The 13,025-nt window shown below is 30.4% G+C and overlaps 1 protein-coding gene across 1 annotated transcript; it reads right to left on the reverse strand.

The window, feature by feature from the left end:
* Positions 1-222: 222 nt before the first annotated feature.
* LOC148277386 (uncharacterized) lies at positions 223-11,586 on the reverse strand. Its single transcript, XM_088232943.1, has 6 exons — positions 11,125-11,586; positions 4,159-4,467; positions 1,707-1,959; positions 1,458-1,628; positions 602-698; positions 223-424 (listed from the first exon to the last, which is right to left on the reverse strand). Exons 2-3 carry the CDS (start codon positions 4,382-4,384, stop codon positions 1,850-1,852), a joined length of 336 nt encoding a protein of 111 aa, XP_088089069.1. The 5' UTR covers positions 4,385-4,467; positions 11,125-11,586; the 3' UTR covers positions 223-424; positions 602-698; positions 1,458-1,628; positions 1,707-1,849.
* Positions 11,587-13,025: the final 1,439 nt, after the last annotated feature.

The raw sequence follows: 13,025 nt of genomic DNA on the forward strand, positions 1-13,025 counted from the left end.
GAATAATCAAAAGAGAAGGACTGTACTAAATTTGCCATGGTAACTTTAAATCAAACTTTCTATTACGCACTACAAACAAAGTTTGTTGCGTGGTAAATAGAAAGATTGTTATGTTTGTTTCTACAAACAAACTACAATTTTGCCACAACAAACTTGCAGCTTCTAAGTTAAGTATATCATGACAATTTTGCTACAGTTTTGCCTTCGTGGACACAAATACGTGTAAGGGGTTTAAAAAAACACAACCTGCTACCATTACTTAACATATTTATTTTCAATGAATAAACATTATAGCTCACATAATATTATATACTTTTTCTGCCGAGAAAGCCACATGATATTGATGTCAAATAATTATCGGAAAAAGGAGTAATATTAATTTGATGAGATATCCGAGTCCAGTGATTTCTTTTGTCTTTCAGCTCTGAAACAAATAAATAAAATAATTTTAAGCGGGATTTCCCAAGGAAAAAAAGTCCTATTTTACTCAGGGATATTTTAGAATCGGAACAGTGGTTCTAGAGATTGACCCCTGCATACAAATAGTATGAACAAAAACATGCAGGAGGCACTGTTGGTTGCCAGAAGATTATAATTTTACCTTCTTGTTGTTCTAAATTTAGCTTGATTCAGCCAGTCACCAGTTATTTCTTTTAGTTTTTCTTTAGTAACATCGTCATATATTTTTTTGGAGATTTCTGAAAAAAAAACATAAATAATGTAGTGTACATATCAGACAAAATGATAGCAGGAATGCACAGACGGATAGACCCACTTACCTACAGGACTCAGTGGGTCAGACCTTTAACTATATTTTTTTTTCTAGCTATAATATTTACTGATTGCATACATAATCACGGCCAACTAACACAAGAAATATTTTTTTTAGTAAATCTTCATTAGCATGAAAACAATACATAAAACAAAAATAGAACACTTAAGGTTCAACTTGCCAAAAAAGAGTGGTTCTTGTGTTCGGAAGTTTACAAAATAATATAAAAAAGAAACAAAAAATGCATTACAAAATAAAAATATAAATAAATAAACAATTTTAAACATTGATAAAATATAAAACTAAAAAATAATAATAATAAAAATAGGTATAAAGTTTTATTTTACCTTTATTTATATTTTTTTACCAGTGACCGGGTTTTGCCGTGACCGACATAAAACTATATACGTATTTTTATTATTATAATTAAAATGCAGTTCCACCAAGAAATGTCAGTAGAAAAACTTAATATATAAAAAATAAAAAAATCAATAACGAACATATTTATAGACAAAGCGTACATAGGGGAATGCGGCCAACATTATAATCATATTCAGTTTGGGAACACTTGGCAAAATTTTTCGGACCTGTCATGTTATCATGACAATTTGATTCATATTTATTTTTTAAATACCTGTTTGACCTAAAATATATCATAACTTGATTACTAATAAAACATACTTACCAAATATTATTTCACAATTTCTGTAGCTATAAACGGTTTCTTTGTAGAATTTTTCATTTTTTTTCCTGTCAAAGAATACTGCTCAGCAACATCATCCAGTAATATTCTTCTCAACAAATTTGTCGTGAGAATCTTGACGTTTCTACCACCAACACCTGCTAAGTTTTTAATCTAAAAAAAAGAGGAGATTTTAAATTTGTTTGCTGACATTAATAAGAATAGCTGACCTATTCACTAATTTGTACTTACTATTGCCTGTTTATTTTCGCTACTTTTTAACTGATCGTTCAAACGGCAGAAACTAGCATCATCCTTTGCTGGAAGATTTGTTAAAAAATCGGGAACTGCGAATGGATCTTCTGCTAGCGGATCAAATGATTTTTCTGACTGCCCTAATTGTAGGCCGACTTCTTATTTAGTTTAACCATTTGATTGGACAGCATAGTCACCACCTTAACAAGCCGTTGTTGTTGGAATGCTAACTGTTTGCTTTTTACGCCACCTGTAACAAAAATCTTTAAATAAAAAAGTTTCCAGAAAAAAAGAAAGAAAGTTCCGTAGCAAAGAAGAAACTTCTATAAACTTATCTAATTATATAATAAAGTCTGGACCAGGAAACTGTATAATTACCAACCGAAACCCGTAAGCAGCTGACAAGAGAAAGAAAATAGTGTGACGAAGTAGATTTTTGAGGTTGTAAAAGTAACATATCTTGATACTCCTTAAAACGCACCAGAGCTTAGCAGTCTAGGGACCTTTATTGGGTACTAATTATCTTGATTTTAGTATACCAGAAAAAAGTTTAAAAAAACTAACATTAAATGTCCTGATCGCGTCAGTTTATAAAGAATTAGCACACTTTGGCAGCTATCAATATTTTACCTTTGATATTCCCACACAACAAATCAGTGTTAAGTTACCGGCGTTGTATAAAATCGTGTATTCAAAGCGAAACATACCATAAAAGGAATATACCTTATGTACAGTTAATGGCTGTTAATAAAAATAGGCGGTGAACAGTGTTGCCATGTCTGGGTACCCAAAATGACAAAAAAATATCTCATTAAAAATAATGTGTTAAAATATAAAATTGTATTTATCATATGAACCCGGTTGTGGTCTCGTGGTAGTATTTTTGAATCAATAACAAAAGGTCCTAGGTTCAAATTCCAGTCTACCACAACTTGATTTCCATTTGCACAAGTTGTTTGCGACTTTTACGAAATAATCGGAAAATGTTAATATTTGAGTAAATAATAAGAACTCAAGTATTTCTCTTAAAAAAAAATAGTAAAAATATGCTTACTTAAATTGATTTAAGTTGATCTTGTAGAAAAGTCATGGGATTAAATAGAATAGTTAAGCGTTTTAAAACAATATTTAATTTTGCATTCTATCCGTATTTTAGGGGTTCGAACTGCCAGTAGGGTCGCAGTGAGTTACATCTTGCTGGAGGATGTGATTGTTTAAAATGCTGCGAACGCCTAGTTGCATTCCACCAGCAACACTACTGACTAGTCCAACTCGTTAGCGTCCACGTCGCAAACCCTGGGCAATGGGAGACACACGCATAACGGTGTGATCACAGCAGATAACGAGAGGATGAACGGCGAGTTTTTGGCGCCTCAAAATCTAAACCAACCAGCTAATTGAAGGTAACCCCGATAGAAAATCCACAAGAGAAGTCAACGGGAAACCACTCTGGTCATATTTTCCCAGGAATCACTACGGCGAGTACATCAATAAGCAGTAGTCCTGACTGCGAAATGTAAAATTAGCGCAGGACCGATACATATGCTTTCGCTGTAGTGATCGCCAATGTCGGGGGGACCCGGCAAGGCACTAGAAGAAGAAGAATCCGTATTTTAATTTATATAGCAATGTGTTGATCACTGTACGAATTTCGGATTCTGAAACATCATTCTTAGCACAACAAGATTGAAGCAATATTGTTAAAAAATTGTCTCGTCATATTTGACGTAGCAATTTGTAATTAGTCATAAATCAAGTTTGAAGCAAACTTGCATGCTACCTGGGTTTATGCTTATAAAAGGACAAAGTATACATTGTTCTAATGATTTGAAGATAATTAGTTTTTAACAGTGAAGTTGTTAAAAATAACCTAAATTTCCTAACTTTTTATCAGACTACAGTAGACAATAGTATATGAGTGAACAACGTAATACCTACGTAGTTTAATTTAGAAAGTTTGATTCAATTAATAGACAGGTTTAGCTTTTGCATATTTATTTTTAATTTATTATAGTTGTTGGTTTACGGGTCGTTATAAGTTATTTCAATCTACACATAATATAACATGGTACATCCATTTCAGAGAGATCTTAAATATGTTGGCAAGAGGTTAAATAAAAATAAATAGTACATATTCATTTGCATTTTTTAAACATGCAAGTACATAGGTAATCGTATGTAAACATGCAAACGAATCGGTTAAAAATAATCAGAATAAAATCTCAAATACACATCCTTTATAATATTTTTTTAATAGAAAACACGATCGTAAATGTTCCAATTTTTTCAATTTAAAATTAGATACATCATAAAAAACAACTCTTTTTTTTGTAAGTAAAGTAGCAGTCTCATCATACTCGCAAATTTAATCCCCTGTTTCTACGAATGAAAGATGTATACCAATAACGACCAGCTTTTTTGTTTAGATGAGAAAAATTATGCTTGACACCTAATTTCTCGGCCAAATCATAAGCCAAGTGTTTGATTTGTTTGCCAGTTGGAGCGGCACCGGATTTTTCCATTGCCTTAATTTTAGCAACTAATAACTTCTCGTGGTCGGGGGACAAAGCGGAAGGGCGACCGGCATTTTGTTTATTAGTCTTTCCAGTGCGAATGTATCTTTTTAACGTTGTGAATGGAATTCCATATTCCTTGCTAGCTTTGTAAATACTCATTTCGTTAGAGCTGATGTGGGAAATTGCAGTTCTCAAAGCATCTTCTGACCATCTTGAATTTGGGCTCCTTCTTTGATATTTATCTGTAAATCAATAATAAAAATACATATATTTAACGATATTTTAAAAGCAATCCATATTAAGAAATATCGATAAGCATTTATCTTCAGATCAGTTATTTTTATAACATCATCAATTATTTTTTCAAATGCGTCTTACTCCCTTACTTTTTTTTTCTTTCTCTTTGATGTAGGGCATAGAGTGTAGCTGAAGCTCCACACTCGACCTCCACTCTATTAGCCATGAGTTATTTAGCTAAAACTATCTAACTGCAGCTGCCTAGCTGTTTTGATCTAGACCTCTAAATGTTTTATTATCTTATTTTCATGTTTTTTGTTTCCTGCCTTACGCTAAATAATAATACATTTTTAAACATAATTTTTATTGATTGTTTGGAGCCGAGCGGTTTAAAGCACGGCCCGCGGCGTACATTTGAGGGCACTGAAAGCAAAGATAGCAAACTTCCGTTTTGATGTTTTCGAGAAAAATAACAAAAACTGCTACACTAATGCCAAAGAGAGTCTTAATGTTAGAAATGTTATTTTCACTCAACTTAAACTTTAAGATACTAATAGATTAGCTTTAATTGAAACACGAATTCAAAAAACTTTCTTAATATTTGTATGGCACGGCCAATTTAAAAATTTTAATCTCAAGACTGTCATTGGTCGAATAAAATGGCTGATGGATATTGCTATGTTTGCTTCCAAACACTATTTATAAACCATCAGAAGTATGATTTTAAACTACATTTGCAACTCAACTCATGATTTTGATAGAAATAAAGTTGATAAACTACAGAATGACATCATAACAAATTTTATAAATTTTATCAATTATTATTATTATTTTTTTTTTTTGGTTTAAAATATTCTCCGTATATTGCTTTTTCAAATTTTAAATATTACTTGCTATGCCTGTTATTCTTTCTTTTTTCTCTGCTGCATTGACATATTTTTATACTTTTAAACTACTTTTAATTACTTATATTGTACATGTATATAAAATCAATATATTGCTGCTCTTACTATGTGTCATTAATTTTGAAGATGTTTTTAAATTGACTTAAATTTATTTTCTTATTTAAAGATTCTTTCAAGATTCGTCTCATCGTTTCTTTGACTCCCTTAAAATATGTATGTGTATATTTATGTTTCTTCATTTAAAAAAAATGATATTATTTTTTTATTTTTACATCTGAGCATGTTTTTTATTCTTTATTTTAATTCTTATCTTTTAATTACTTTTAAAAATTTTCTTCATTTTTTTACTTTAATTTTTAAACAACTTCTATTTATGTATTTTTTCCTTCTCTTTTTTGTACTTTAATTAAAAACCTTACATATAATTACTTTATAATATGGAAACTTCACTGGTCCATTAGAGTTAAGTCTAACTGTGTAAAATATAAAAGTTTGTAACTGTACTGTAAGTTTCCTAAATAAATACATAGATTTCAAGGAATTTAATAAATTGCCACAAAAATTTAAAGTACCCATTTCAAAGTATAGAAACAGGACGTGCGAATTGAAAAATTATTATTTCCAGAAGTACTTTGAATAAATAATGTTAGTTTATCCAGAGAATGCGCATCTTGAACATGTAACTTTAAATATTTTACCGTTTTTGCTTGTCTATGTAATTTTTAATACTATTGAAATGTTATTTGTGTTTTTTTATACTTTTTTAGCTTGTATTCGTAATTTTAATACGTTTTCGATAAAAAAAAATAACCTGAATTGAGTGTGCGCATATTTTGTTAATTTTTAAAAAAACTTTTTTTTTGTACTAGTTCAGTTTGTATACATACATACATGTAATTTTTAAACTTTTTGTATTTTTTGATTTTTCTTTCCCAGATTGCATAACGTATACATCATTTTGAATTTATTTCCATGCCTAGTATTATGTTTATTTTGTTATTTTTAAGTATTTTTAATACCCTTTTTAATTTGTAGTATATCAAAATTTTAATTTTTCTGCTTTTGTAAATAATATTATAGTTTAAATATAAAAACGTCTTTAAATAAATATTGTTATCTGTATGTCCCTAAATGAGTTTTTTTTTTTAAAATTCCTTGGCAATATTGTATATAATTATGTATAATATGTTTTCAATTTAATTTAAAAAAAAAGGATATAAAAATTTTTAAAAAAATAAATAAAAAATTTTTTTTTTGGAGGTTGCTATTTTTGCTTCTAATGCCCTCATTTGTCCGGCCCGCGACGTGTTTTTGTTTTATCGCAAATACGAAAAATTATTTCGCAGAACAAAGTTTTATTTTTTATGGCATCCCAAATAAATTTTTTAAAATATTTATTCATTCAGCAACAAGTCTTCTGTCACTATTGTATTGAGTGGGATTCCCGAACTGTGTTTTTGTACCTCAAAACTAGATTTCACCATAGATTTCATAATAATAATGGTTTATTAACAAAAAATTACAATTTCTTCATCTACTACATACATACTTAGGTAATAGATTTCTCTGGATTATGTCTAGTCTGCCTAACTAGGTACAACCATTTTTAGAAAGGCAGACATTTTTATGCAAAAATAAACAATAACATGACTACTAACTAGTTAATTTTATAAGAGTTATACAATATTTGACTACACCATATATTATTTTAGAATGTTTTTGAGTAAGTTTTTCGATTTTTCTCTACATAAATCCAGGAACCATTTTTTTTACAAATTTATTTAATTGAATTCGGGTCATGGTTTTGTAATGTTCGGGTAACAAATGAAATATTTTGGGGCCCAGAAACCTGAAATTTCTTTGCCAGAATTCAGAGTTTGTGGTAGACTCCATGACCCATTCTTTAGTTTGACATCTTTTGGAATTTGGTAGAATAATTTGCTTTCACAACCATAATTATTCCTGATATATATATAATTGCCTCATATCTAATATATCGAATTCCTCGAACAACTCGACGCTGGGGATGAATGTATTGTAGATTTAGTATACTCACACACAGGCCATGCCTATGTGGGATTTTTTTGATTTTATAAATAAAATGATATACAGGGTGTTCTGTAAACCCTGTCACATCCGAAACCACGATGATCAGTATGCGCAAGAAGACATATTGGCACATTAAAATAAATATTTGGAACGACTAAAATAGTAAAAAATAAAAGATAAATAAAAAAAAACAAATGGTTTCTTACTTCTGCAGGGAAGAAACGAGGAGAGAGGAGGGGGGAGCCTGATACACTGTCGACCGCACAGCCGCGCCCCCCTCACTTCTCCCCTGCAGAAGTAAGCAACCATTTGTTTATTTTAAATATTATATTTTTAAAAAAAATTTCGTTCTAAATATATTTTCAAATATGCTAACATGTCTTCCTGCACATACTGATCATCGTGGTTTCGGATGTGACAGGTTTTAAAGAACACCTGTATATTATTTAATAAAAAGTGTAACAAAAGAAAACAAAAAAATGTAAATAAATAACTAAAGCATCTTGGCTTAAAAATGAGGTCGATTTTATTTTATTGGTGGGTTAAATTTTCAATTGACTCTAAGCCCGCCAAAAAGTTATATATATATAATTAAAAATAACAAAAAAATAATTCAGTGGTGTAAACTAAATATTGAAATTCATGAAGGCATTCAAAAATATTTTTGTCCGTCTTGTGGTCTAGTGGTTAGGTAGTTTATCTACCATGCAAGAAGTCTAGGGTTCGATTCTCAACAAGATGAAAAGAAAATATTTGTTAATTTTCATTGTAATATTCATGGAGCGTGGACTGCCACCTAAAGATAAATGATGAGTATTAGTTTTAATAAAATCATCGTTATCGTTATCATCATCATCATCCTACCCATACCCGCATATAACTGTGCCCGGGCACATGGTTGGTGCACCAATCTCAATCAGGTTTGGTGACATGAAGGCATTGTATTGCCCATATGAAGATGGCGATAATTTTTTAGCTAATACTTATGATTTATTTTTTATTTGTAAAATAAATAAAAAAATTAAAATAAAATAGTCAACTGCAAATACGAGTATATATTGTTTATTTTCAATTTGAATGTTTAAAACAAACATATTTTAACAACGTGTAAATGTCACAATACAGTAACAGTAAACAAATTTAAACTGATTTTTAACCAAAAACAAAACGGATTATACAATCCAGTAAAGCACCTAAACATGTTTATTAATTAATATTGACACGATACACCTATTGAGAAAATCATTTTTAAAATAACATAATGATTTAAAGCTATGATTTTATAAGAAAGCAGTGCCGTTTAGACGCCATGGTAGATATGCTGTGCTACGCAAGGATAACAAGACGAAGTGACGCGGCGTAAAGAGAGCGGTGCCGTTATCTAACGGCCGCGATGATTACCTAATTTTATTAACGGATTAACAAATTATATAACCTTATATTTATAAAACTGAGACGCACTGCGGCCAAAAATGAATAATCTAGACAAACTTAGCATTATGAGTAGGTATATTTGGAAGATGAGAGGTCATTGGAATCATTCGAAAATTATAATTTGGAGGAGAGTAAGAAGTTCAAAAAACTTGCTACCAGCATTTAAAGGTTTTGTAGCAATTTTTTTTTTTATGATTTCTTACAAAATCAATTAAAATTTAGTGAGTTTTGATAGTCCAAATCAAGAATGCACTCAATTTCTGATGCAAAAATGTTTGCCGCTACACAAGAAAAAACCTTCCAAAACTATTTGTACGGTCATGACGGCCGTCTGCAAATGACGACACCGCTGTTTGACGTTCTGCTCACAATCCACGTTCTCTATTTACGCATTATCTCGTTGTACATCGTTTTGATGACTTCATCCACAGCTACATGACGGCCACTAGATGACAGCATCGCTATCTTAGGAAACCATAGCTTAAAGTGATTTTACACTGACTAAATACATAGATACATTATTTGTCATGGAACATTACAAAGTTAGTATTTCAAGTATTTATTTTATTTTATGAAATCTTAATTCTTTTATGGCGGAGTTGTGTAACGGTTTTAAAAAAATAATCACTTGTTAATTTCAAGCACTATTTGATTGTATTTATTGGACGCACTGCTGAGCGGTCTAAATGGAAGACATTATAATTATTGAAATTAGTAGTAAAATAATGATTCCAATAAAGCCAAAAGGCATGTCAAGTTGTATGTAAAATTTATATATGTAACAGGAAGAGAAAAACTGTAGAAAAACATGTTTGTAAAAATTGATATTAAATCTAATTTTCAATCATATACAATTTCTTATATTATTTCATATTATCTCTAAAAGTCCTACGACGTTATTAAAAAATATATATTATAACGAGTATCTCAGTAATTATAAGGCACAATGTCACAGTTTTTAATACTTATCTAAAAAAAACATCTCTAGGAACGTACATATTATAGTAAATTAATATCATTAAATTCTTTAAAAAATAATTAGTATTCCAAATCAAGTTTTAGTCTAAAAAAGGCTGTACCTTAAATAATAAACCACGAGAGTCTCATAGGATACACCAACGAAATGGTCAAGAAACGAGATTTTGTGATTGGGCGATTTCCAAAACATCACAACTTTTGAACCAAATAAGATAATTTTAATCTTTAAAGTACTTTCAATGTAAAAAAATGTAATTTTGATATTAAAAGTACAAACTAAAATAGCATATATAAGCAGGAATAAAAAAATAATCTCCCCAATGAACTTAAAACTATAATATCACTAAATTAATTCAAAGTAAAGTTGAAGAAAATTTTTGAACCAGAGTAAAATCAGCACTCCTATTTTAATCAGTATTACTTTATTATTATTTTCCGTTTATCTCTTTATTTCTAATATTTTTTATTATAATTCTCATGTCTACTATAAATTTGATTTAAATCAGGTTTATTTACGATTTTATGGTTATTTATAAATTGCTACATTGTATTTATGTATGTATGCATGTGTATACATGTTTGTGTGTGTGTGTTTGTATATATATATGTGTGTATATTTGTAATGTCAAATTACTTTTGTAACACTGTTTTTTTTTCAATTGAAATTATGTAATTTCAAATTACTTAATAACAATAACAGTGTAAGTTACTCTCCAAGCACAAAAACTAGTCTCTTTTTTGAAAAGTTACAGATTTAAGATTAACTAAATATATAAAAGTAGATTGTAATAGAAAAAACAGCATGTATCATTTTATGTAACAATATTAATTATTTAAAAATAAAAATATAATATTTGGGACGACTGATTGATATTTATTTGCATTAAAAAAAGGTGGACTTCAGATGTTAAAAAATCATTTTTATGATGAAAGTGGATTACGATGTTTTATTCGCGTATTCAACAGCTTGTTGCGATAGCATTTATAACTTCAAAATGTCTAAAAGTGGACTCTCGTGTTTTATCCTCTGAGGTAGAGAATATCTCAAAAGATGCTTAGGATAACTTCTTGTTACAGGTGAAAACAATATCCATGATTTACTTACATAAAAGTATTCTATGGTCTCTGATTCACCCAAAATGTACGATTTGAGTAACCGCAAATGTAAGAAACTTTTTATTTGGATCATTGATCTGTGATATTTCCCGTCATCATTTTTTCTTTACAAAATAGCTATGTACTAAAGATAACCAGTTCAGCGTATGTGTACACGAAGGCTTTACATCTCCTTCTCACCTGGGAAGAGCAGTTCCAAATGAACTAGACCGGAAACGGTTTCAGGCAGGCAGTTACTGTTATATTCACAAGTTAAACAGGCTGTACAAATTTAGAGGGACGCGAGCTAAACTTCGTCCGTATTAGTGTTGCTGTTTATTAGCCGAAAGTATACATGGAAGGTGTCAGTAGGGCGTGAGTGTGTTCAGTGCTGGAGTAAATCAACTGGCCGGCGTACGTGTGCACGAAGGCCTTGCACCCCCTGCTCATGTGGGTGGAGCAGCGCCAGATGAACTTTCCAGAATTAGACCGGGAGCTGTTGCGGGCGAAGGTGTGACCGCCGTACTTCAGAAGGTAAGTCCCCTTGCGAGACAGTACGAACTCCGCTAGAAGAAATAAGCCAGGTTATTTTTGAAGATAAAAAAATAAGGCCTATTATAAAAAAAAGGAAATCTATTTTTTAAAATTAAATTTCGTAGATTTTCACGGCCTTTCAAATGCGCAATGATATTTCCTGGGTTATTATGTCGTGTAGATATAAACAACTCCTTGTTTATTTAAAAAAAAATCAGGTGCACGAATAAAATAAAACACAAACATATGAAGTATAAATTACTAATCTTTATATATATATATATATATATATATAATATATAAAATTCCCCTGTACGTGTGATGTCACTGAACTCCTCCTAAACGGTTAAACCGATTTACGTGCCGTTTTCAGAGAAATATAGATTTTTGCGCTGTGCGTGTTCGTAGATATTGAAATCTTCAATCTAATATGTAAAAAATAAGTAAGGAGCATAAATGTTTTATTTATCGATCTACCAGGGTTGCATTCGAGGAGAATGCATTTACGAAAAAATGGAAAGATGTTTTTATGTGTGTAAAAGAAGTTTGTTTTTGAATGTTTACAAACAACATTTGTTTTTTGTGGATCTCAATCAGATTCATTCCTTAAATTCCTTATAGTTTCTACCCATTTGCTTCTTTTTACTGGATTTTTGATAATACTAAAATAATATTAAATTCAAAACATTTTTAAAAATCGTATTCCCACATAAGTACACCCCTATGTTGGTGAGAAGACCGGAGTTTGACGTTTGCATAAAGAATGCCATATTTGAAAAAATATTTATTTAATGTTTTGGAATTCAATCATAAACAAGTACCTAGGTACCTAATTATCAAATTAACGTCATTTTTCAAGCTAACAGCAAGCAAACCAACATTTGGGCAGGACAACGTCCGTCAGGTCCGCTAGTAAGACGATATAATGATAGACGCTGCAAATTTGTCCGGAAAAAGGAAAAAAGAACGGACAACTATGAACTGGATCTAAAAAAACTATCAACTTGAATTTCTTTTATGATACATTAAAAGCACCCATCCCTTTCCCGAAATTTTCTATAAAGACTTGTCTCGTTAGTTTTGCATATTCACTATCAATTTATCAAAAGTAATTAAGCAAAAATTTAACATTTCTTTACAATTAAACAGCGAAAATAACAAAACATAGAAACATCAAAAGCTTTTATTGTACCCCTCACTGCAGTATGTATCAATTGTCAATAATTCGTGATCAATTAAATACACATGGTTCGGCACAATCACCTTCTAACTTTTATGATACAGATTTTTTAATTCACTGGATGTCCGTATAAAAAAATAACAAAGTATTACTAAGCATCTGAGAAAATTATCGTTTTAACAGGTTGGCTACGTCGTTATACACATGCCCCTAGTTAGCCGGGAGGTATTATGCAGATGAAGAAATCGATAATAGTGTGTTATTACGTGCAAAAAAACAATGAAAAACTGAATTTCACACTCTTGCATAACAAGTAGAACAACTAAGCAATAACACAAAAAAAACACTTATAAAACTCCTGAATTGTACAATTGGATTCTGGGTTTTA

Source organism: Micrasema longulum, unplaced genomic scaffold (assembly GCF_059751315.1).
Source record: "Micrasema longulum isolate JH-2025_06_02 unplaced genomic scaffold, ASM5975131v1 h1tg001039l, whole genome shotgun sequence".
Lineage (NCBI taxonomy): Eukaryota > Metazoa > Arthropoda > Insecta > Trichoptera > Brachycentridae > Micrasema > Micrasema longulum.

Coding starts and splice junctions, on each gene's coding strand:
- LOC148277386 (XM_088232943.1), bottom strand. CDS start 4,384: ATGAGTATTTACAAAGCTAGCAAGGAATATGGAATTCCATTCACAACG. Junction 1,960..4,158: donor TGATTTGGCCGAGAAATTAG/GTGTCAAGCATA, acceptor TTTTTGTTACAG/GTGGCGTAAAAAGCAAACAG.